Source organism: Ooceraea biroi, chromosome 10 (assembly GCF_003672135.1).
Source record: "Ooceraea biroi isolate clonal line C1 chromosome 10, Obir_v5.4, whole genome shotgun sequence".
In the NCBI taxonomy this organism is placed as follows: domain Eukaryota; kingdom Metazoa; phylum Arthropoda; class Insecta; order Hymenoptera; family Formicidae; genus Ooceraea; species Ooceraea biroi.
In genome coordinates, this window is record NC_039515.1 from 11,242,071 (window position 1) to 11,268,798 (window position 26,728).

Consider the following 26,728-nt stretch of genomic DNA (forward strand, 5'->3'; position numbering starts at 1 on the left):
GTATTCTCCGGACATTGCTCCATGCGATTATTATTTGTTCCGGTCGATGCAACGCGCTTTAGAGGATACACACTTTGATAATTTGGAAGAAGTGCGAAAATTCGTCGACGAATGGATCAACTGAAAAGAAGAGTGATTTTATCGTGGTGGAACCCATCTCTTGCCAGAAAGATGGGAAAAAGTGATAGAAAACGAAGGAAAATATTTTGATTAAGGTATTCATTCATTATCATATTTAAATACATGCGTTTTTGAGCAAAAAAACCCTCAAAACTAAATCACACCCCTAATACATTTCCCGGCCGGCACAATTATGACAATCATGCTGATTAAGATCCAGAGACGTCGCCCGACTGATAGTCAAGCTAAAGGAGTACTTTTCAATGAAACTCGCTCACGGAATGGGAAAGGTGCGAGTCTCAGATCCTCCTAAACAGGATCGCTTGCCCGCGATTATGCGTCGACCTCGGCCGTGCGCACCTCTCAAGGTTCCGCGATGAGCCGCGCTCATAACTGTGCCCGACGTGTGTGCTCGTACGTGCTCGTAAACCCTGCTCTGCTCTGGGTGCTCCTGCACCCGGTACTGTTCCGAAAGTTCACACAAACTCGAACAATGGGCCGTAAGGAGCATAGTACGGCAGCGCGCAGCACGCTTCACCAAATTGCAGCGTCACTGCGTCGGCTATCGTGGGTTCCGATCGACCCGCATGCATATTACGGGGCATAATAGCCACAGGGCAAGGCTGCTGTCCCGTTTAGCCCTGATTTGACGGGAAACAACGCGGAGCGTAGCCGCGCAAGGGCGGAAACTGGGTCTCTTCGCAAGCGATCATTGCCACCTCGGCGAGGCGAGGCGAGGCTCCTCTGACTGAGTTTTCGCGTTTTCCGCGATGACGAGGACACCGACGCGATAATATCGTCGACGCGTAAGACGCTCGCGAAGAGCTAAAGGAAAAGAAGGGAAAAAACAGAGGTCGCGATGGCGATTTTGATTATCGCCGGTTGAATCGCGACGATGTCGGAAGAACCGTTTAACCGGCGCGTTTGTTCCCTCTCTTCGCGTTTCGCACGGTAATACGCCTTTTAATAACGCATTTGTCGCGCTTAGAATCTGTCACTAGAGACCTAGATTAAAGAATAATGGAAAGCGGGAATTGCCTGTAAATCACTAACGGCGAATGTAACGGACGTGGATCGGTTCCCAGGAGTAGCAGGACTTCACTGGCATCGCGATGTTTACGCGGTTTAACGCGTGTGGCGAATTCCCGCGGCCGAGCGGACCGGAAAATCGCGTGGCCTGTTCATCGAAATCAGCTGAAATCGCGATTGTCAAATCGACTGATGTCCGACTAATGTATCTTCTTGATTGAGATTGTCTCGCGCGCTGCGTCTCGAACCGCATTGTGCGATTTACTGCGCGGATGCGCAGAGATTTCGACAATTTCTCAGGTAATCAGCGATTCAGCGGCGGCCATGCTCCGAGGTCAAAGCTTAAATCAATCTGCAGCTTCCGAAATGCCGTTTTCAAGCAATGTAATTACGGAACAATGTAGCATTTATTATTATCTAAGCGCAACGTTTATTATCTCGCCTGATTTACGGCCGTTCACGCACGTTATCCGACTCATTTCACGCAACAGATTAGCGTTCATTCTGCGAATGAACTTCCAGTCTCACAGGGAAGTCGGCGCGGTTCTCTATCGTGACCGGATCGTAGTCCGCGGCAAGAATGCGCGATCGTGGAAAGGAGATTCGAGATTGCGATTTTCTGGAACGCGGCGAGCTCCGAAGTGCATATCCGCGACGCATTGCTCAATTTTTACGCGAATGTAATTGTTTTGTTTGGGATGCCTCTCAAAGCTGTTATTGACTTTCCGAATGGAATGTTAACGAGCGTTGAATACCTATTATTTACCGACAACGAGATTAAAAAGCACCATGCGACCTAAATGTTTGCCGGCTATCATGAGATGAAATTACTCGTACTTGTATTACGATTAATTTATATATAATGGCTTTAACTAATCACGGTCGTGAACGTGGAAAATGGCGATTGGATTGCGTCGGAGCATTCGGCCATGGGTACCATGGGCTCGCGCATCTCTTTAGAAGTTTCTCACGGGCAAATTTTTTTTATATGGCCGCGTTTACCGTTTCCCTCTGTTTGTTACGACCCTTTGAACGTTTGATTGAAACAATATCTGCTCCGTGCTTGGGAATAGCGGTTCTGACAATTGTTTCATAAAAAAAGTCCAAACATGTCATACAATTTAATCAAATATAGATGAACACAGAAAATCCTTAATTTCGACCAAACTGGCAATTTATTTGATGGCAAAAGCACAATGTTTCGATCTTGAATTCAGGTCCTTCTCAAGTGATTAATTAACTCAAGTGATTAGCTCGAGTTGTTGTTTGGTCGAGAACGTATGACGTCATGTATCTCTCTCGGATAAAAATTTTTCGGTTATTTTCAACGAAAAATGACTGATTGTTAATTAATCACTTGAGAAGGATCTGAATTCAAGGTCGAAACGTTGTGCTTTTGCCATCAAATAAATTGCCAGTTTGGTCGAGTTAAGGATTTTCTGTGTTCATTGAACTCCTGGCGACTCTAATTAAATATTAAATGCTAAATATATCAGATATTTTCAGCGAATGGTCTGCAGTGGTAGTTCTCAAAGAGCAATTTCAGAAAAATATCACTAGATATATTAAATATACATTTTATTCAAGATTCTTCTATACTTGCGACTGAGCTCGATCATCCACGATCGAGAGCGTATTTTCTGACGCGCAATTCTGCGTGAACGCAGTTGCGAGCTATTCTTTCGGCTCGTTATCTTGTAATTATCTTCCATTGTAGCGTGCCCCTGTATTATGCTAGACTCGAGACGAGATCCCGATCGCTCGCTCCTTAATATAGTTTCAGTTCCGAGCAAGGATGTAACGCGGCGTTTACGTCTTGCTCGATCCTCGCGGCGCGCCGTATTCGGCCGGTTTTGACCCCTGCCCTCGCGAAATCATCCGTACTGCAATAATTTATCGCCAGCTCGAGTTCTCGGCCGGTAGGAGCTCCGAGTCCCTCGATCTAGATCGCCCAGCGAACGAGAGGCGCGCATTTCATCGCGGGGCAGCAGTCCTGGGAATCCAACCCGGAACCACCGACGGCTTCCTCTTCTTCTTCCGCGCCTGCAGCTGCGTCTTCCTCCGGAGAACTGCCACCGCGCGAGCGAGCAAGCTCCTCTCCCTGCCGTCAATTTCGTCAATATCGCTGGATACGTTTCCCGTTACGTGAACGCGCAAACGGGTCTCTCTCCCCTTCGCGAAACAACGCCACTTACGTATTCAATATTCAATACCGTTTGCGCACCTTGCGCTTCCTTGCGTGCTCTTATTGTTTTCGTCATCATCACTTGGTGTAATATGGAATTACATGAGGAAGCGAAATTCTGCGCGCATGCAAAGAAAATATTTTACTTATTGGGTTGGCCAAAAAGTAATTGCGTTTTTTTCCAATAGATGGACATACATGTCTTCAAATGTAACTAACTTCATTCTAAACCGCAAATTCATTATGTAGGTTAACAACTCACAGTTCAAGCTTGGTTTAGAAAAAGAAAGTACACGATTTCGTTAACAATTGTTTGTTTGCCGTCGATTTCAAACTGGAAAATCAAAAAGAACATTTTCCTCATATTTTGTTTTATTACTTCCGAAAAGGGAAAAACGCTGTGCAAGCTCATAAAAAGTTATCTGATGTATATGGCGAAGATGCTTTAAAACTGCGGCAGTGTCAAAATTGGTTTACTAAATTTCGATCTGGAGATTTTAATGTGAAAGGTGCACCACGCTCAGGAAGGCCAATCGAAATTGATGATGACAAAATAAAGGCACTGATCGATTCCAATCGGCGTTTAACGACACGAGAGATTGCTGAGAATCTTAACATATCGAAATCGAGTGTTGAAAACCATTTGAAACGACTTGGATACATTAGTAAGCTCGATATTTCGGTACCACATGAGCTCAAAGAAATTCATCTCACTAAGCGTATTGACATCTGCGATTCTCTTTTGAAACGTGAGGAAAATGATCGATTTTTGAAACGCATGATAACAGGCGACGAAAAATGGATCGTCTACAACAACGTCGAACGAAAAAGATCGTGGAGCAAGCGCGATGAACCTGCTGAAAGCACTTGAAAAGCAGATATTCACCAAAGAAAGATTATGCTGTCAGTCTGGTGGGACTTTAAAGGTATTGTGTATTTTGAGCTGCTTGCAAGGAATCAAACCATTCATTCAGACGTATACTGTCGTCAACTGGATAAATTAAATGATGCCATCAAACAGAAACGTCGAGAATTGGTGAATCGCAAAGGTGTTGTGTTTCACCATGATAACGACAGACCACGTACAAGTTTGGTCACTCGTGAAAAATTGTTGCAGCTTGGATGGGATGTGTTACCATGATGTTACCACATCCACCATATTCGCCAAACCTGGCACCATCAGATTACCATTTGTTTCGTTCTTTGCAAAACGCCTTGAATGGCAAAACCTTTACTGCTGATGAGGATATGAAATCGTTGTTGGAATTGTTTTTTGCTGAAAAAGATAAGAACTTTTTTGAGCGCGGAATCATGAAGTTGCCTGAAAAATGGCAAAAGATAATCAAACAAAATGGACAATATATTGTTTAATAAAGTTTTTGTTTCCCATGAAAAATTCGCCTTTTATTTATATAAAAAAAACGCAATTACTTTTTGGCCAACCCAATATAATATGTCTACATACTCCTCCTCCCCCTTCTTCTCTTCCTTTATCCGAGTTATGACACTACAATTTGTTTCGTAATTTCAGATAAATCTCAGTGTGTCTGGCTACTAAGCTGTGCTATGTGAAAATTGTCCACGTCGCAGGAAGCATCCAGAAGTACAACTCGCTGATCACGTTCTTCTTCGCCGCCTGTGTCATCGTCGACAGGTTTCCTCGCTCTGCGAAACTACCCCGCGCAAGAAGCTCGTTCGTCTTCATGTGCACTGTCGACAATTTCGCAAATTTCGCCGTGCGCGTTTCCCGTTAGACGAGCACCCAGCGTCCGCCGAGGCGTTTCTGGAAATTCGTACGAAATTCCTTCGCGCCGAGCACGAGAGCAAGCGATCGCATTGCTCATAGATTTCGTGCAATTCCATTGCAGAAACTCGTACGTTTCTCACGCATTTGCCTCTTCGAGAGGTTCGTCGATCCAACTATTCGCATAACTAATACATATTGCGAAAGTTCATACGATATTAAAGTCATTTTCTTCTTTTCTGAATCTTTCCCATTGCTTTCAAATGGCGGGATACCGTTGATTCATTAACTCCAAGCTGCCCTGCGAGCTCTTTTAACGTTTGGGATGAGTTTTCGTTCATTTCAATGCTTCCAATTCTTCAATTTGTTGTAATCTTACAACATTTTTGCAAGTATCAAATAATTAAAATGCATCTGATGCATCTTCGCAGCTGTAGCGCAAGAGAGAAGCACACGCAACCGACACGAGCACACGGAATCCATTACGAATCCGTTTATTACTAAAGACGCGCTTAAGCGCTCGGAGCGGCGAATCCTGGAAAAGCATCCTTTCTTGCTATAGCTGCGGCCGCGGAAACCGCCTATCGCGGAATGCCTGCCGGTGCCTGCCACTTTGGCAATTTCCCTGCGGACGATGCGCGGGATGCCGTTAGCCGAGTGCGAAGCGGAATCTTCGCGGAAACGCTTCGCGAAGCGACAGTAGTTCCTGCTGAACAATAGCCCTTTTTACTGCGAGCGGAGGAGAGAGGGAGCTCGAGAATTCTTACTCTGCTTACTCCCATCTGCCGCTTTCCTCCTTTCTCCCGTTCTCGAGCCGCTCTTCCGCTCTCTCTTCCACCTTTTCTTTCCGCGCGCTTCAGATTTCTGCGCTCCGTTGCCCGCTGCTGATACGAGACACGGCGAAGGAAAAAGGAAAAAGGAGGCGGAATATGATAAACCTCCTTCGATGCTTAGCTCCTGCAAAGATTTGCACGGCGCGTCCCGCGTTTATCGTCCGTAGTAAATTAATGACGCTTGTAACTGTAACCGGCCGTGGAGAAGGCCGCCGATGAGCGATTCCGACGTCCAGCTCTTTTTTACGGCGTGCAGCCCGCTCTCTTCCGCGAGGAGAGGACAATTACACTCGCGAGGACGCTTCGTAATTCCTCGCGCGTGATTTGCGCTAATTAGGCGAAGTACGTAAACTCGGGCTGCGATTGCGCGCGATTAACTCGCGGGACGGCCGCGGGAAATAATAATCCCGAGCCGGAACGGGAACCGACAAGTAGCACAGCTTTGCGATCCCCTTTGCGTATATATGTACAGCACAATGCGCCTGGCGTGTAACGCACATGCAACGCGCATTAACATAATAATGCAGTCGAAGGGCATATATCGATTGCGTCTTGTAACCGAATCGCTTAATAATCGCCCGATAATAGCGTTGCGCTCACGATAACGCCGCGGTCCCGACGCGGTCGGTTATGCCGCGCGTTTGCACTTAATTGGCAATCAGTGCAAGTGTGATGGAAACGTTGCGAGGCGAACGGTAAAATCGGTCTCGACCCGCAGCTCCATCGACAGCTGTAAACCGTATCCCATACCCTGGACACATACCTGTCCCGATGCACGACGACGCGATGCAATAAGAGGGAGACGCGGCGCATCCTCGCCGCGTTTTAAGAAATACGTTACTGTTATGCAATAAAGAACGACTTATCGCGGTGCGTATTGATGCGTGCAACATATGTTGCAACGCGTCGTGAGTCGCGGCATTTCCATATCAATATCGAGCGCCGCGTCTCTCCCGACAATTATCATGCCGGAGTGAGACGTCGGCGCATACATTATCGCGATGATACTGCTACCTCCTTAACTGTACCGCCCATTACGATTAAATTTAAATCGCGCGCCGCAGGGAGACGGACGGGAGTGATGAGATGGACATCGCGCTGGACCGTAATGCAGCGGAGGATCGGATATATCGGGACCCGTTTTCCCCGGCGTCGTCATCCTTCGCGTTCGCGTGTGTCGCTCAATTTCCATCAACATACGCAACGACGTGTGTCCCTTTACGCGGGTAATTCCGCGGAGAAAGTGATTATCCGCGCTAGCGCTAATTTCGCGGAGCGACAAACCGAGCGCCGCACTCACGAGTGTCAATTATCTCATTCGATTGCCGTTGAATCGAATTAAGTACACTCTTTTTTTTATCTGGTTCTTTTTCTTTATGCGATTTTTGCGCGCATCTGTCTCGCATTATTGTTTAGCAAAGGAACGGTTTCCCTCGAAAACTTCCGTTACGCATGACGCGCGTGCGATCGAACGATAAGAGAACCGGAGATTCGCCGAGTATTTGAATATATTATAACTGATTATTGCTTGTCTTGTTAGCGGGACGTATTGAAATATGATCGGGCTGCGTCGTCTAATTAAAATCGCGCAGAAACCGCAAGGTTTCCAGCGATCATTGAAGAAATATCTAACGTGACAAACCCGGCAAGCGCAGATCGATTTATTACGAGTCGGTGTTTAACACGAAGGTCGTTGCAGCCAGTAGTTGTTGGTCCGTATTGAGAGAGAAAGAGAGGTCGCGCGAGAACTAATTACTCTACTAATTGAAGAAGCAAGTAAGTTTCCCCGCTAACTAATATAATATCCAGCCGGGATTACGATGGCGCACGCGCACGTATCTTAATCTGAGCTCTTTAACGCTTTAAGCAACAGTCGTGAGGTGCACGCAATGCTGCACTCTTATATTATATTCCGCTCTCTATACAGTACTCATGGTGGTACGTCAACAACTTCCGTTTAATGCACACTTAGGGCACTTAGGTAATGACTAATGATTGCAGATTATTCAATCTCCACCACGTCCGCGGAACATCACAAAGACTTTCGCCCAAAGCCAGGTAGACCTTCGGGCTACCCCGGCGGGGTCCCAGGGGGAGGCGCAGGGCGAGGATGTGTCATGAAAGCGCCCGGAGAGCAACGCGAGGATGACGATGACCACGCCGACGCCGACGTCGGCGACGAGGAAGAAGAATAATTCGCATCCTGGAATGTCGTGCTCCGATTGGTCGCCGGTGGTGGGCAGCGTGCCCTCGGATTGGCCTTAGGCGCGTTTCCCCACCCTGGTGGAAATTCACTTTTTACCGGCGTTATTACAAAACTGACTGGCATCTCCTAGACCATGTCATTACGGTGCAGTGCTCCATACAGCGAGCATCCTCTCACGACGAGCAGTACCCACCACCGCCGCCTCCACCAGCAGTACCCACCACCGTCACCACTCACCTTACCACTACCACCACCAGTACGTCACCGCCACCTCCAGCGTGTAGTAGTCATCACCGTCACCGCGGTCACCTCTACTCCACGTCCTCCTCCTCCTCCTCCTCCTCCTCCTCCTCCTCCTTCTATCCTCCTGATCTTCCCACCTTCCGCGACCGTGGAAGAAGAGCGCGGCGGCCACCGGTGCGGCGTTTATCTCGGCCGAGTGTTACGGACGGAGAACAGAGTGCGCAGACGTTGCTCTATTTCGGCTCTAGGCGGTCTGCACTCTCTCTACAGCCGGCGCCGCCGTGGTACCGAGGTACCGCGTGAACCTCCGCGGCTCGTAGCGTCCGTTCTCGATCTACACCGGTGAACCCGCTGCTGCGAGTACGAGAACCGCGCGCGATCGCCAAGAGAATCGTCAGGCTCGCCCGCTCTTCTGCACGCCCCAAGGGGAGCCGTCGCGCGCGCGGGATGTCCCATTGACTTCCGTCAGTGGAAGTGAACAGGCGCGTCAGACGCGCGCGAGTGGCGGGGGACCGTTCTCCTTCTTGCGTAGGAGCGACGACGTGTGGTGAACCCGCGGAAACCGCGGCCGCGTGCGTATCCGCATCGCCTTTCGCTTTCTACGAGTGATTTCTGTGATTCGTGACCCGGCGGACCCTTCGGGCGGTCCTGAAGCACTGATTCCCCACCGGACGACGAGGGCGCGAGGGCTCCAGGGAGAACATCGGCCGCGCACTATCTCTCATCGGCTAGGATGGACCGGAAGATCACGCTGTAAGTGAACATCCTTGAGGACCAAGCGTTGATTGACCTCGCGGATCGGGATGAATTCATTTAGTTTAAGTTACGTTAGTTGATCGTCGCGCAACGCGATTTCAGGGAATTGCGGCGTACATTTACGTTGTCGCGAACGTTTTCTCGCACACACGATGATTTTCTTGATTTAAGGCCGGTTTGATTTTGTAGTAAAATTCAGGCTGCAGTATCTCTCGCGAAAAATGCTTAACGTAATTACAGAACCAGTCATCGTCAGAACCGGTCATTAATTGCATCCCCGGGTCAGTAGATTAAAGTAATGCGCTTACGAATCCGTGTAATTTCACGCGCGATACCGAATCGTCGGCTCGATGAGCTCCGTAGCGGCGGTTCCGCAGCATTTAAGACAATTCCGCAGCATCGTATTAAGCGCCGACTAATTTACGCAAAGATCGGGAGTATCGCCCCGCGCGCATTTTTCGCGGCTTGGCCGCGATTCGCCGCGCTGATACGAAAAACGCGCATGGGGCTCCCTCAGAAATACCTAATCGACCATTTCGATGCGGAACGGCGCAATATGTACCCGGTTAATTTGTTCTTCGGCTACTCGGTATCCGATCTTCCGAGAAGAAGGCGCGCACCGCCTCCTCGTAGCGGTCTAAATAATTGGCATTTTCTTTCGGAACGCGGCGAAAATACCGTCTTCCCGTTACGAATCTCAATCGACTGCTGCCGCGCTTTTACGACGACCAGCCAGTAGTAGAAACCGTTGTCATTCTGGCGCGCGCGAATTTCCTTTTTGCGCAAACCGCACCGGACCTCATTGCGTGCGGTATGTATAATGACGGGCGCGTAATCTTCTTGTGAAACAGAAATTCGTAGATATGAATCAATAGCGAAATCTGGAAACGCACGGATACGCTGAGATATTTTCTATTATTATTATTATTATTATTATGCTTGTGTGTAATAGGAATTTTTTTGGCTCGTAACACCTGAGTAAAATGATGTAGTAATCTCGAAAACGTAATGTTATTAATGCAAAACCTGTTTTCGAGTATTATATCGCATGGAGGCATGTGCCACAATTACCGCGCGCCGTATATTACTACTTATCGGATGCCTCGAGAATTATTAATTATCGGTTATCTTATATACTGCAATCTCTTATCTCACTCTAATTTCTGCAAGCCTGTTCTTCACCATTTTTGCTATAGTTCTGCACTGGTATCAATAAGTGATGATATTAATGGAGCTTATCTCGATATCTCCGATGGAATTTATCGGTCTGCTCTATCTATACCTAAACCGTTTCCCGCCCTGCTCTTCTTTCGGATGACAAATTGCAATCGCGATTCGAGATCGGCCAGCTTCATTCGCCAAGCTTCAACATTTCACACGTGACGCAAATTACATAAAATATATATAAAAATACATATAAAATATCTATAAAATACTGAACGACAGATAAAAATTCGAGAGAGAGAAACAGATGTCTTGGAAATTTTTCCAAGATACGTATCCCTAAACGTGAGACTTGGCGCTCCTCATTCAGCTAGAACGAACAATATCCACGTACCGTTTCCTCCGCAACATTGGCGAGATTGTTTCAAAGATCTCGCGATACCTACGGCAAATTCAAGCACGAGCATGAGCGCTCATCATTGCGAAGATTAGCGAAAAAGGATGAACTCCTCTCTCGCGGAGACGAGGTTGTTCTCGATCTCGCGATCGATCGTCTCCGATGGATCGTTCACCGCGATCGCGTACATTGGAGCGCCGACCAATCAAACGGGACATTAACCACAGTGCTTGGAAGGATCGTGCACTGGTTTGCATGCGCCGAGAAAGGAAGCGATCACGGACGATCTAGCTACTCCGACAGCTGCTGAGATGCGTGCATGTGCGTGCATTTACTCGCGCACACACGTGTGCCGTGCGTGGTGTCTGGGTGCAACGGAATCGTTGCATTTACACCCGTAGCGCCTCCAATTGTCCAGAGATTTTCCAAAGTGTATCGTCTTTGGATCTCCACCGCAATTTTCCTTCTGCACTTTTACGATATTAGCAACGCCCGGCTCATCCATTCTCACATCTCGCGTATTTCTTTGTTAAATCTTTTATTTGATTTGCATAGAAGATGTTAACGATACCAGGAATGCGAACGATTAATAATATCGATGACTATAACGGTAATGGAAATTATGATAATTTCACCTGCCGATTTTAATAATTTTTTAAACAACGAGCGCTGGCTAAAATCTTCACGCAACGTCACTCAGTCTAATGATCTTGATGACATATTAAAAAATTATTGAAATCGAAGGTGGCTTCCTTATTGTAAATAATTAGAAAATTATTCGGTAAATATTCACTTATGGTCAGCACCCGCAAATGTCAATGACCTTGACATATGTTATAGAGGTAACCTTTCTGAGTAACAGGCAACAAGTTTTAGCCGTCGCTCACCGTTCATTAAAAAGTTATTAACAAAATAAATCTTACAAATTATACGTAATTATTGGACACCATGTACATGGTAAGGATTTTCATTAAATTTATATTGTCAAGGACATACCCTTTGACTACAATTATTGGCAGAACACACGGTATCGGGTATAAACTACTAATGTGTATGTAAAATAGTACATGTATGAACAAAGGAAAATCATTTAAAGCAGTGAATCATTAATATATTTTTTTTATTAAAGCAGAGAATAGTTGGTATAGGAGAGTTGTAAATGAGGAACAGTCGTGTTTATCTATGACGTAGTAATCTATTCGACATTCCAAGTTTTTATTTATCGTAGTTCAAAGATTTTCTCTAAAGGACCTTACTTAAAAACTTAGGTTAGGTTAGGTTAGGTTAGGTTAAAGCAGAGAATACTTTGTACTTATATTAAAACAAACTATTCTAAATATTAACGATTCACTGCTTTAAATGACTTTCCTTCCTTCGTTCATATACATATTCGTCGTTTATGCTTTGAATATTCAAAATAACTACTACATTTTCGAAACTTCTTTTGTTAATAACTGTTTAATAAACAACGATCGACGACTAAAACCTAGTGCGGGTTATTCGAGAAAGTGACCTTTGTAATATATATCAATATCATGTTCTTGCTTCGCGTGGACAGCTGAAAAGTCGTGCGAAATCATTAAACTTTTTTTTAATAACTTTTTAATAAACAACGAGCGACGGCTAAAACTTGCAGAAGGTTACTTAGAATGATGACCTCTATAACATATGTCACGGTCATTGAAATTTGCGGGTGCTGACCATAAGTGAATATTTACCAATTATTCTCTTCGTTTTTATCGGCGACATGTTCCGGTGTCTGTGGATCGTCAAACGTAATGACGCGAAGTGAGATGTAACAAGGCTCTCTGATATACCAATGATACGCACGCTAATACACACGTTACTACGATATAAAGTATAAAGTACATACATATGTGCAGCGTGACATATATACACGAGCGGGAACGTGTACATGGAGGAATACCGGATCGCGGTGTGTGGTTAATTTACAGCTAGTTCTAGAGCTTGTATTCCTCCCGGCCTCTCAGATCTTCCGTGACGTCGTTGTCAATACGCCCTGGATCGTAATCCCGGAAACGCTCCAGTTTCCTCGATCGCCGGCTTAAATCAATGCAATCTTCCACATGACCGAGTTTGTTTAACTTTTCCGATGGCGTGCCTGCCTTTCTCTCGATACGATAATCGGTATCATAATCTCGGACGGCCAGCAGGAATAATTTAGAGTTTACCGAGATAAACGCCGCAGCCGGCGCAATCGCAAAGATTCGATTCTGCTTCATCACGGTCCCGTTTGCGGAGCGCGATGCGCGCGTTTATCATTATGAAGATTAAAACCAGCGAGACATCGATCAAGTAACGTACGGTAGAAAAATATCTCCATTACGGTGCATCGAATAGACGAACACACGGAGGACGGAGGAAAGTGGAGAATCGTTCGCTACACGTTCCTCCACGCTGTCGTTTCGAGCGGCGAATTAATGGTCTCGTTCGGTCGCGCGATTAAATCCCGCTGATGCATCCCAATCTCGGTTTTACGAGCGCGTGCCTGAGATGCGCGCCGATTTTTCGGCTCGTCCGCCGAGCGGAATGATGGAAGCGCCCAACGCGGAAGCTTTTTCACGGGTGACTCGACAGGAATGTCGTCCTCGCGCTTTACGATCCACCACGTCGCCGCGTATACGCCGCGCGAGTTTCCGATTTCTTCGCGCAGCGGTAATCGACGCCCACGGATCCCGCGATCTAAATCCTTAATGAAGCGATCGCGGAAGAGAGATTCCGCGCGCGTAGCGGTCGATGCGGGATTTTACGAGCGTCGCCGTCGCCCCGCGTTTCGCCGCGAGGGAAAACCCTGGCCCGTGACCGGCGCGGCCGGTGCGAGATAGCCGTCCGTCCTCGCTTGGAAGCACCGAATTAAAATGACTGTTCACGCCGCTGCCACGCCCGGCTCATTATCCATCGGCGGCGTAATGAATGGGCTTATCCGGCTAATCGCGACGTTAACGTAGTCGCCGCGTGTCTCCGCTCGCAGTGGCCACCTCATTGATTACCCGCCGGGATGATTACGGCGAGGCTGATGATGACACGCGTAATGACACGCGTGTGCGAACGATTTCCCCGTTTTTCCGGCGGCGAGCATCAATCTACGCCGCGTTTGGCGCCGTATCTTAATATCGTTACCGTTACGGGAGGAATGGTCGCCTCGCGTGCGCGCCGCGCGGCCCCACGTGTCGGCTCCTCGGTAATCCCGCGGATACCGCCGTAAATTGCGCATCTGCATTTTCATCACTCACGTGGGTCGATCCGGGTAAATCTCATGTCCCGGGCATCTGCGAGCCCGCACATGCACGTTCGCCACGCGAATAATCGCGCGAGGATTATCCCACGTATCTTATATCGCGGCGATATATCGCTTGGCTAAAAAGTGAAATTACGGATAATAATTACGTGGGCGCGCGGGGGAGGAGGGGGAGGAATATCCTCGTCCTTGGGATATAATCGATCACGGGATGCGCTGGCCGACCGCAAGCGACGTTAATAACGCAGCTGAGCAAACGGTGAATATTATATATCGATATACATCGACGAGGGACGAGGCCGCCGACCGGCTCTCGCCGCATAATACATATTTTATACATCTTTTATTCATCGCGCGAATCGCGGCACGTAGCCGCGCCCCGCCCCGCCCCGCCCCGCCCCGCGCTGCTGCGGCTGCTTCGTGATGCGTAAAATTCAGAGAAAAATCCCCGATCTTCCGTGACACCGCTTTCGTCCGTCTCTTTTTCTGCCTTTCCCTTCGCTTCTCTTCTCGGTTGCGGTCTGATTCTCGCGTTCCAGGCGATTAGCCCGTGGCCCATCAAGGGCGCGGGCAGCCGTTCCCCGCGGCGGGCTGCTTAGGTGAAAAACCTTCCTGTAAGTTACCAGCCAACCAGCCTCGATCGATCCTCAAGACCGCAGAAATATATCAGCGGTTTTCTTACCTCTCCCTGAGAGAATCTCGCGTCGCGTGATCGACAAGATCGGGATAGCGTAATGCGAACGTTCCCATTGGACGCAACTGTTGTTCGATAAATGTGTGTATAGACACACGTGCGGAACTGCGGAACGCATCGCGTGCGATTGTTCGTTTGTTCGTCTTCTGGATGCGATCTAATTATCGGAAAGATATTCTGAAGAATGCACTCTCGTGCGGGAAGCGCGCACGTTCGGAGTTATGCGTTCTGCTTCTATTTGCAGCCCGGTATTAGTAATCACGTAATTCCGAAGCTCTCATGCTGCCATGAGTTCCTTCCTTGTTACGCTTCATTCCCGGATCGCCCCCTGGAATATCCTTTATTTTAATCTTTTTAGTCGGCGCGGATATTCGTTCGAACGCGCCGCTTCTGCGTTCCATTGTTCCCGCAGAACAATTTCCCCGCTCTTCCTATTCTTCTCTCTCCCGATTTGTTGTACTGTAAAAATCAGAGCAAAAGAGAGAAAGCAACAAGTGGCATCTTAAGTGGCAGCTGAGACGTATATTTATAGGTATAGGTTTCGCCTCGCTATTTCACCGGTAAATGTGCAAATTTTAGCCGATCGCCGGTCGTTTCCGTCGACAGCACGTGCTCCAATATCGCTCGGATTTTTCCCGATGCGCGTTGCGAGACGCAGTCAATATCGCGTACACGTAATCTTTATAGTAAAACGCAATATTGTATAAAATAATCCAATTGTTAATCCAATTGTGTCTCAAAGCTGCGCACGAGTTTACTGCAGTTAAAACAGACGGCTGTGTGCCGTTTAAATAAGCTCGGCGCAGCAAGCGCGAATATAATAAATCGGATGCCATGAATCTTGAGTAGTCGCAGGTGGACGTAAATTATTCATAACCGGCGCAGCAGCGATTACCGAACGTGACCGATCGAAAGCGTATTGCGCGCTCTTATGACCGCGGCCGAGGCAGGCGGTCCAGAAAACTGATCGCCTAACTCGATTTCTGACTGACCACTGAGCCAAGATAAATTTATTGGTCATTTAAACGGTAGTTTAACCATCGCTGCTATTCAGTCACGAATAGCGTGGTTATCACGGTCGATGCTTATCAGTTGATGAATCAGTGACCTTTCTCTGTCGATCCTCTATATAGACTCATCCCGCAATAAGATGTTTTCATTAAGAGATTCATACATAAAATTGCAAAACGACAGAAAAACAAGTAATAAGTAATAATTACTTTCGCTCGTCTGTTTTACTCGTTTACTGTTCTAATAATTAGAGTATTAATAATTAGAAATTACTTAATAACGTAGAGTAGTACTGATAAACATTTTAACATCATCTTACTGAAAATCGGTGGTCATTTTTAACCTTCGATATGCGCTGTTAAAAGAGCGACAGAGCGATTTGTAATTTTACTTCAAAACGTTCAAATTGCCATTCCAATGGAATCAAGTTTCCGTTAAATATTTTTTCAGTTTACTGTCTGATGGTAAAAGTACGTGACTTATTACGGACTTAACTTATGAATCACTGTAAGCGCCTTCTTCTTTTGTTTCGTGGCACCCGATCCTCTAATGTGGATCCGATACGGCCATACTTTGCTGAAATACTGTGATATCACGATACTGAGAATAAAATCCCACGCCAGATCGTAAGTTTTTCATAATATTCTTGTATTTTCAATTAAACCAAGAGAAAAAATGCATATTTTTAAATAAAATAAATTTACCAAGAAACAGATAAATGTAAATTTGCTCTGCTTTTTATCAGTGAGTATCGCGAATTTCAAGTTTTCTGGCAGTCACCGGGTCTCAAATTCAAAGTCACAGCCTTCCCCGTAAGTCAATTACGGTGTTCAACTAGCCGAGGTACCGGATGTTCCGTTAAATCGTACGCAGGTGACAAAAGTCACACCGGTTATGCTAGCGAGGAACCGTAGCATCGATACCGTATACTTTTAACGTATATTTTCCATATATTTTCAACGTATAATAATTATACGTGACGAACGCGCATAGATGAGACCAAATTCATCGCAGGCGCAGACTTTGTAAAGATTTATTCAATTTCTATGAGCAATCAAGATGTACGCCGTTACGATTACCTTTTGATGGAGGCAAAACACAAGAGAGAAGCGGTACTTAGTTTATTATTTAGCGCATCTTTGCAAAAAGCAAGGAAAGCTTGCTTAATTAAATTATGCTCGCCTCTGTGCACAGGTAATGAAGACTCCTCTCTCGCAAAACGTCGTCCTGTTTTATCGCGAAGACAGACAGGCCGCGACAAAACATGCTCGATTATGTCACGCTAACGTAACAGGCAAATCCACCGTAAACGGACGCAGCTTTATAATTAACCGTGTTACCACTTCCGAGGGAGTTACACGTGCACCCTCCCGTAAAGTGATGATAATGACGGCGATTTTCTGTAATCTGATAAACGTTTTAATTGCGCTACACGGCCGCGGCCGATCTACGATCGAGCGCGTCGCGTCGACGAATCCGATGATTTCCATCGCGTTTTCTGCGGCACGTACACACGTGTAAACGTACGGGGACGCCGATGGAATGACTTAAAGGATAATCATCGAGACGTGTTATTTAGCTAGCTGTACTCGCGAATCGCGCAAAGATTATCTCGTAATTACGCCGGGATAATTCCATAACCGGGTCGACTGTCGACTTCTGTCGAGAGATTAAGTTTTTGCACTTTGTCACGCGAGTGGAGCGGTTATTACTGCGCAACAGGTGCTGGATTTGATCCATGTACCATCCAATGGGTCTGTCATGCGATATACTTTGCATTACGTGGCCTGTGTTTTATGCAATGTACCAGTTAGCTCGGCAAATAAGCGATGCACCGCAAATCCGGTTAATATAAGAGCACTGTGGAACAAATTTATTTCTTCTGGCTACTACAAAGCATAATTGCTTGATATTTTACGAAAATATTCAATGTTTAAATACATAAGATATTTCAATTTAATTTTCTATATAATTTTACATATAAAATAATTCAATTTAATAAAAATAATCTAGTACTTTTAGATCCTTGCTTCCGTTCCCCTAAATTCTCGAGATTGTCGCGGGGCTGATGACTCGGGGGCCACGATGACGTCGAGAATCACGAAATCCCGTGACGAACGCGCGATCGATCAGTGACGAAAGTGAGCGAGACACGTAACCCGAGGAGGTGATTTACGTCACGACCTTTCTCCCGGCCGGATCGCACGGATAAATTCCGACTTTCTTCACTTTCGTGACGGGGCAAGGATACTCCGAGCGCGGAGTGAGGCAGCGGCGCAGCCGAGGGAGAGGACAACGACATTGACTGTCGTCGTGACCATGACTCGACGCCGTTGCAATTACGATCGAGCCTTCAGTCAGCCGGCCAGTCACCCAGTCCTTCTTTCCTTCTCCGTTTTCTCCCTTTTCCTCCTCTCTTTTCGTTCTTTTTTTTTTTACGTCGTATCCGCGGCGTGACCACGAGGAGCACGAAGATATGACGATGAGGAGCACGAAGATGACGGGCGGGACGGACAGAGGGCGGGCGAGATTGACCTTCGTGGCGGGACTGACCTTCAGCAATGATGGTATCAGGCGAGTCAATCGGGAACATGAAATGTCAGTACGTATCGGGATGATATTCGCGAACGATCATAACGGTTATCTGGATTTTTCCCCCGGACGATTTATGGCAGATCCTTATCTCACGGCGGTTCACTGTGGGGGAATATTTCATTAGTCATATTATGCAACATCGGTAGTCCCCCTCGCTCTCTCTGTCTTTCTCTGTCTCTCTCTCTCTCTCTCTCTCTCTCTCTCTCTCTGATTGCGGAAATCTGAAAAACATGAGATAACACGGAGCACTTTATAGAAGAGAACGAGTTACCACACGCGCGCAGAATAGACAGTGAAATCATTTCTCAGGTATTTAATTTAATCTCTTAATCTAAGTGTATCTGTGTGTGTCCTCAGATTTTTGCTGGTAATTTCTTTTTCGAAAAAGAGAGACTGCTATCCTCAAGGTAATCAGCTGTGCTGCAACTACAATATAATCAGCAGTCAATGATCGTAATGATCGCAACGGAGTAAACCTTTTCCTAACAATGTAGTGCTTCGGGCTGAGGAATAAGGAAGTAGAAGCTTAAACTTTCCATTTATTGACTCGGCGTAATCATCGATCATCCTATGAAGTAATAGTGCTGTAAAAGGGAACATGACACGTAAAACGTAGGCTAGTAAGGATTTATTATTTAAAAAAATTAATAAACGTTAAAAATTAATAAAATAATATATACAGAAAAATTGCATTTATCAAATAAGATTTGATAAAAATTTGATTAACAAAATAAAACGAAATTTACAATTTTTCCCGAGAGAGAGAGAGAGAGAGAGCCTTGCACAGGGGAGTTTGACGCAGAAATAGCTTGCTACGTTAAATTATTCACGCAGTCGTGTTAGAAACTGGCTATTCAGAAATCCTCCGTAGATGGAAGCAACGATCGCAACGACACGGCCTCCCAACGTATCGTTCCGATCTCCGCTTTCGCCTTCGCGGTTTCTCGCAACGGGTGATATTCATCCGACCGACGATCGACCCTTAAGGTTCATACTCGATACGAGGATGCAGCCGAAGCAGCCGAGTCATCCGCGAACGGATTCCGCGCGCCTGTAATCAGTCGAGAGTATCCACCAGCGGCGTAATTTCGAAATACCTACGAGGCGAAGTGCAGAAAGAAGAAGAGAAAAAAGAGGGGAAAAAGACAAGACAGAGAGGGAGGGAGAAATATGACGGCACAGAAGCGATGTAGGCGCGCGTGCGCGCGCGAAAAAGGAGCAACAAAGTCGCTGTGAGGGCTGCTTCCTAAACCTCACCGCGGTAGTCCGGCTTACCTGGAAATCGGCGGTGGCCTGGTAATAGGGAAACAGTTTCTCCCCCTTGCAACTTGCCCCCTTCGCTCTTGCACGCAGAAACACATCCGGAGCGGAGCGCACGAGGCGCGTCGACACATAAAACGCCGCGCGTAAACCTTTTGAAAGATCCCGAGAGTCCTGCCAGCGAAGACCACGATCGGCTTCCGCTTCCGCCGCCGCCGCCATAGCCGTCGCCGCGGCTTTGGTTTTCTTCAAGATCGCATCTCCGCTGAATGATCGGCGTAAATCGGTAACTGCGACCAGGCTTTTGAAATACATCCAGGTAGTACTGGGAAATTTGTGCTACAACTTGAAAGAAGAAATTAACGTGAACATTCTGATCTGTTTGTGCAAGCCGATTTTGTTAATTAATTTTGCGTTAGAGAGGGACTTTTTATCAAGTATATAATATAATAAATAAATAAATAAATAAATTTATTTATTTATTCCACTCTTAAAAAAGCCGTGTTAAATCAAATCGAAATCATTGTTGCCTCTTTTCCGCGACGCTGATTGGTTATCTCGATTCGTGTTGTGCGTTATGTTCAGTTTAGATTACCATCGCGTGGCTGTCTCGCGTGGAGGATAACAATTTGGTAGAGTGTGATAATTGTGCATATAATAAATAATAGATATAAGATACTATTAACCAAATTCCTTTATTCTTGACCAAAACTGGCTTGTTAAATAGCACAGTACTCCTTGGAAAAAGAAAAAAATTTTAATGGCTAGAACTTTTTCATTTATTGTTTTAACGAATTTTAAATCATCGAGAACTCTAGGCAATATGCCAAATAACAATATAAATAGCACAGAACTCCTCGGAAAAGAAAAAAATTTTAATGGCTAGAACTTTTTCATTTATTCTGGCGATCTAAAGGATTATTTAAGATATTATTATTCGAAAACATTATTAATATTGAAAAATAAAATAGCGCGCGCCTGTGTTCTACTCGTTATAATAAAAGATTTGTTGTGGTACGCGCGTTGGAGACAATTGAAACTACAAGCGCGACTAAGGGGGAGTCATTGAAAACGGTAAATGTGATTAATATTTCTAATTGCAGCAAATGTTGCCCCCTTATGATTTCCTCAATTACCCAAGCGAGTCACGCAGAGAGCGCTCATAAAACTGTTATTAAATCGACATTTTAAGTAACCTCATCACGCTAGAATATCCATAACGCATCCCGGTGATGAGATCGGTAGACTCGTAAGGCTGCATTTTTCTCGCGGGGAGCATTTTTCCTCTCTTAACGTGCCAGTACGAGCGGCCGTAACAGACGCATCGCGGAACGGCAATAAATACCTCTTGCCACTCGTCGAGCGTGATTTACAGACTCCTCTAAATGATTTCTAATTAAGATCATATCCCGCGACCCCGTGGGGTTCCGCCATTTCCAGCGAGCGCAGGGGAACGAGGTCTGTCCCACCCCCGGTGGAACAATGAAATATCGCGCGATTCGAGCGAGTTACCGCGTCTTTTCCGCGGCCGCGGAACCGGCCGCCCTCTCGCGAGGGGTGTGAGCGCGATCGTTAAATCGGCCAGGCTGACTTTTATGATGGCGGCGCGGTTTCTCTGCAACACCGGAAGACGCTCCCTTTTCCTTCTCGTGGCACGTTGCGCGTCCATTTCTCGCGCCAGGCTCCTCTTCTTTATCCGCTCGGCGTATCTACGTGCGGCCGGAGCCGATACGCTCCCTTTTACGAGGCCGCCTCTCGCGGGTTCCATTGCGGCGGGCGCCCACCTCGTCTTCTTGTTCGTCTTCTGCGTTTTAAGTGCACCGCCGGAACGTTCCGGGCGGACCGATGGAAAGCCCGATCGTTAAAGACACGAACGATCGATGATCGTTCCTGCCGTTACATTTTCTGCCGAGTAATTTTACGCGCCGCACGCAGTGCCGGGGCGCTCGCAAATAAATCGCTTTATCTGCCTGCGCCGTCACGAAGGTCCTCTCGAAGGATAAATTAAGCAGGCATCAAGAAAGCCGGAGTACTCATCGTTAAATTAATCGCCGCTCCCCCGAAGACGCATACGAATAAAAAGATGAGCAATGTGCCGCTGAAAGGGTTCGCCAGAAAAATTCTCCAGGAATGGGGAATTTTTGTGTGATTAAAGTCAGACGGATCTTATCATTCATGCATACCTAATACTAGCCCTAGGATTTTTCGAATTTCATGATAAAGCGTCTAAGCGCGTGTTCCAGCCTCCCGAGCCCGAGCCGGCCGCGCGCGAGATGCGAGTGCTGCGAACGCGGATACTGCACGTCGCAGCAGGAAGAGAGACAAGATACGCGGCCGACAATGACGTCAACGTATTACGCAACATTATTATATTGTACACCACTATATGCCGTGCCGTATATGCCTTTGTGGTGGTACGGAAGCGCGTGAACACGCCAACATGCCCCGCGGCCGGCGCAGCAGAGCATCAAATCCCTCTTCCGCGTAAAGAAGCACGAACAAATTGCATTAACACAAAACGTCCCGCCCGTCCCCCGTTCCCCGGGATTGGCCTCCGCCACGTCCTCTCCCGCGCCTCGCCCCGGCTCTTAAATGTTGATCGGGCGCAAGGTTTTTAGCGTTAATCGTGGTAGACGGCCGGGAACGATTATCGGTGCTCCAGCCGTTGTTCGGTCGTTGCATCTTCATCCGCGGATATAATTCCGCGTATCGTTCGCCCCGGGACACTTCAATCTTCCTCCGGAGCGGCGCAGCACGAGTAACCATAGATTCCGCCGGTGAATTGATCGCCATGCCTCGTGCACGACTTACATGACTCGCGCCAGTCGCAAGCACGAGCGACTCCTGCGATTATTACTGCGAGGATTCTTACCGTCAGGAAAACGGGGCTTGCATGCTAAAAAGAGGAAAGGGGTTGCCTCGTAAAAGCCACTCTTGAGTTCCATGGTGTGATAAAATTAATTGTAATTGTAAAAATTCGTATTCAAAGTCGTGATCATGATTGTATCTCACAAAGTACTAATACTTTGCACAATAAAGTGAAACGCTTTTCTTTTTCTAGTTTTTTAAATTCTTCTTTATTTTTTTCCGACAACAATTAATTTTATCGTTATGTAATAATGCATTAAAATGTGCATTAATAATGTCAGTGTTCAATAGCGTTAAGACATCAAGTCCGCACAATCAATTGATAATATTACTCTCTGCGAAGGGAGGAATTAATAAGTGAAATACAGAGATAAGAGAGACAGAGAGAGCTCATCAGCGAGGCGCTTCCGCGCTCAAGGACCGTAGTGGGAAGTACCTTCCACCATCGCGTAGGTCGTTGTTGTGTTTGTACGTTGACCTTAACGGTGCAGGACAGGCCTCGCCACCCACCGTTTCTCCCGACGAGGTGCACACCAAGAAACACTCTCGCCGGCTCGTTTTATGCAGGTCGGAACCCTCTCACTTTCGTATTTGCATGCCAAACAAATTTTTGCGCCGACACGCACGCCGATGGATGCGCCGTCCGTGATCTCTCTGCGTATTATGATGCTCCGCGCGAATGCGAGTTAATGCCTTCCATGCCTTGACAAGGTGCAATTTCGCGGCGTGCTATTATCCGAATATCAGAATGCGTCGTGGAAATGATCGACCCTGCGGCGCACGATCGTAGCAGGAAAGAATGTTAAAAGCGTGCGAGAGGATCGTGATACGACTGCGCGAGACTATAATAAGAATGATGTCGGAGCGATCGCAGCAAAAGTACCGATCGGAAAAAGTGCAAGTGCCTGCTGTGGATGCTCGAACGGGTGAATTTTGGGGTCGCGAGATACCCCCAACGTTAGACCGAAGCGATATCATAATTACGTAAAAGAGACGTCATGCATATGCGGTTTTACGTCGTTATACAGCATCCAGGTAGAAGTAAAGCCCGTTTTAGACTATGCAATATTGCGCTAGATTTGACACGATTTCTTAAGCAAGTTTTTGCTGCGTTGAATTGTATTGTGTTTTGTACTGTACATTTTATTTGACGCAAGATTTGCGCAATGTGTGCAAACTGAAAACATGGGGGAAGGTATCAGTTATGTAGGAACAGCGTGCTCATTAATAGGAACATGCATAACAAAACGAATAATACAGAGGCGAATAGCGAGACGATTGTTATAATCTCGCACTAATCACAAACAAACAAGTAACAAAAGTTTGTTCTTTTTCGAGGTTCTTTCTGCACTAGTGCAGGCAGCTAAAACGAACAGATGTACATACTTCTTGCATTAGTGCAGACAATTTAGCTAAAAGGAACAGATCTCGAAACGTAGAAACCGTGGCGCATGCCAGCAGACAAAAAATCGCTCAGGAACAGAGCACGTTTTCAATATCTTGCGCAATTTACGAAGCACGTGCAATTTGCTTGCAATTTGTGTACGATATTCTGCAATATCTCTCGCTTTCGAAATTGCGTCGAATCTTGCGCAATATATTGCACAGTCGAAAACGGGCTTAACAAGCTTGCAGCGTAGAGAGCAAACAGTACCATAAATTTGTCTCTCTTATTTATTCATCTGTTGCGACAACGTAAACCCTCGGATGTGTTTAGATAGGTGCGCGGTGAGTGTTCAATCTCGAAGGAACATACCCACTCCTCGTGCACCTCGTATACACGATTACAAGAGAGACGACCGGTACCGCACCGTGTGCAAAAAGACACAATGAATCGTCGCGGTGCCGAGGCGGCTCGCGGCGACGTTTGCCTTGCAAGCGCTCGTCAAGATCGGCGAGGAAGACAGCGACCGTTCGCTCCGATCCTGCCTGTCGACCAACCGGCGGAACAGGACGGAGGAACAGCTGTTAGCCGGCCGATGAAGCGCAAGGTCGCGCCGTTACCTCGAGATTTCGAGGTCGGCCACGTCCTCGCGCCGGAAACGGGGATGCACGGGGGATCGGCGTTTATCTCCGATGGAATGAACCTAACTCTCCTCCGTCGCGCCTCGTAACAGTATATCTCGCATAGCATCGCTGCAGTTAATTTCGCGGATCAGCGTGTAACTCGCGCGCGGGCGAGCGAGTGGACGAGCGGTTTGGTCAGCCGGACGAGGCAGACCTACTTACGCTCCTTCCTCGACGGAGGAGATGCATTACAAAGAGCGTACGCTGCGAGAGCGGGAAACCGCGAAAGGCGCAGATGACGGTCTCTCACCGGGATCGGGTCCGGGTGAGCGGAATCGACGTTGCGGCCACCGCGCCGCTCATCGTCCTGTTGCGCGGGCTCGGCCGGTTGATTGGAGCAGCAGTTAATTTCGCCGACCGCAACACGCTACGTGGGAGTTGTCTAGCCGAGACGAGCAAAACGACCGGCGGACAGTTAGCTTCAATTTGCAACCGACTTCGATTCGACGCTCCCATCTTCGAAAATTGCGATCCCGCGCCGGGGAACGCGCGGCGCGGCGGTTTGGCGCACCGTTCCTCTGATCTCTTTGACAATCCAGGAATGCGGGAGCTTGTTGCGCGACTGCGCTCGATGGGAATTTCATTATCCCGGGGAAATGAGCTGCACTTATTTATTGCGGTCGCGTTTTACAGTTGGATCACCATCACGACGACTGGTGTCTTCTCGGTCGTCCTCGGGGGGAAGTTCAATGGCATCGTCGAGACGCGCAAATCTTCCGTCAAGTGAACGCGCCGTTAAAATAAATGACTCGAGCCTTCCCTCGTCGAGTCGTTCATTTTCGGACTGAGCGACTCGCTCGCTCGCGCTCGTGCTCGAATCGCCGATTCGTATCGCGATTCCGGTAACGTCAAGCGAGCGAGCGAGCGATTTCAGCATTCTCCCTCCGAAAGCAGCCGCCGGCCACGACGTACAGATGATTCACCGTATACTTTACACTACCGGCTCGCGCGTTATCTCGCATCGTCGGTAAACCTTAAGGGCGTTCCTCTCGCGGCGCTCACGACCCCGTCACGCCGGCAGAACGAAATGTTCACGCAGCACGCATCCGTTAGTGTACCCCCGGGGACATCCTGCATTCGCCGCGTGCCCGACGAGAGAGAAAGAGAGACGAAGCGGCAAGGCCATTCCGTTACCACTCGCGGCCGCCAAGGTCAGTCCGCGAGGGAAGAAATCGAGGGTGATGACGGGCGCGATCGTCCTTTGCGCCGAGCGAGGCAGCCGTTAATGCATCTCCCGTCATATCGTATCATCCGCTTCCACGGAGACGGCTAATTTCACGGGCGGTCGAGATGGAGAGCAGCGGGCGCGGGGGGACGGGGGCGAAGAAGAGAAGAAGGAAGATTCAGGCAAACCCTGTCTCTCCTTCTGTCGGTAGTCCCGGGGCGGGCAAGGCCGACCTACTCGCGATAAATAATACATAGAACGCGAGCGCGCAAGGCATACCCTGTGAAATTGTTTTACCCGGGCGAACCGGGCCGTGGGCGATGCGCATTCATTAGGTCGTTTTACGGACCAATAACAGAGAGCGGAGCCACGTCGAGCAGACGTCGCGGTAACAACGTGTCAGTCGTCCTAACGGGGCTTCCTCTCCGGCTCCTTTTCCTACCTCCGTCTCTTCCTTTTACCTCGCTCTACGCGAGCGTAGCCCCCTCCCGACAACAGCAACGGTCCAGCAACCGACATTTTCGCTATTTCGCCACGTTAGGCGTCCGGGAAGCAGCCGATCCGTCCCGGATAAAGCATCCCGGTGACCCCGCGCGCCGCCGCGGCCGCGGCCGGGGAGCGAGCGCGAAGGAAGAGACAGATTAGTTATCTTTTGTATCGCACGCTTTTGTGTGCGTCCGAGGGGCCGGAAGCCAATTACGAAAATTACACGCGTGTTATGCAAATTGCAATGTAAACTGTCCGCGCGGACAGGATCGTGAGATAAAAACTGGAATAACGACCTGCCTGAACCCCGCGCTCGCCAAGAAACACGCGCTCGCTCCTTTTCACGTCTGTAAGATCTGGAAAGATAGTCGAGACTGACAGGTCGTATAGAGAATCAGAATGAAAACAAGTTGATCACAACAGTAGGAGTATTGGCCGTACAGCCTAAGACCTAGGCGTGTGAACCAGGGATCCCGGAGAGTTCGAGTTCAAATCTAAGGCAGTCTCCTAGTTATTTTTCGCCTCTTACAATTCAGAAGTGGGATAAAATCCGCTACCCCTCGAAGACAGTTGAGATTCATCCGCTACCCCTCGGAGAGGAGGGAGTTGAAAAGCATCTGGCCGGTAGTGAAGCCTGAACATGGAG

General features: G+C 47.6%; 1 protein-coding gene across 1 annotated transcript in view; it reads left to right on the forward strand.

Annotated features, from left to right (window-relative positions):
- The first annotated feature begins 8,496 nt into the window (after positions 1–8,496).
- The window catches only part of LOC105286592, an 82,077-nt gene continuing 63,845 nt past the window's right edge, over positions 8,497–26,728 (forward strand). The window contains exon 1 of the mRNA XM_011351637.3: positions 8,497–9,113. Within this exon, the coding sequence (XP_011349939.2) occupies positions 9,094–9,113 (20 nt within the window). The 5' untranslated portion in view covers positions 8,497–9,093. The remainder of the gene's footprint in view (positions 9,114–26,728) is intronic.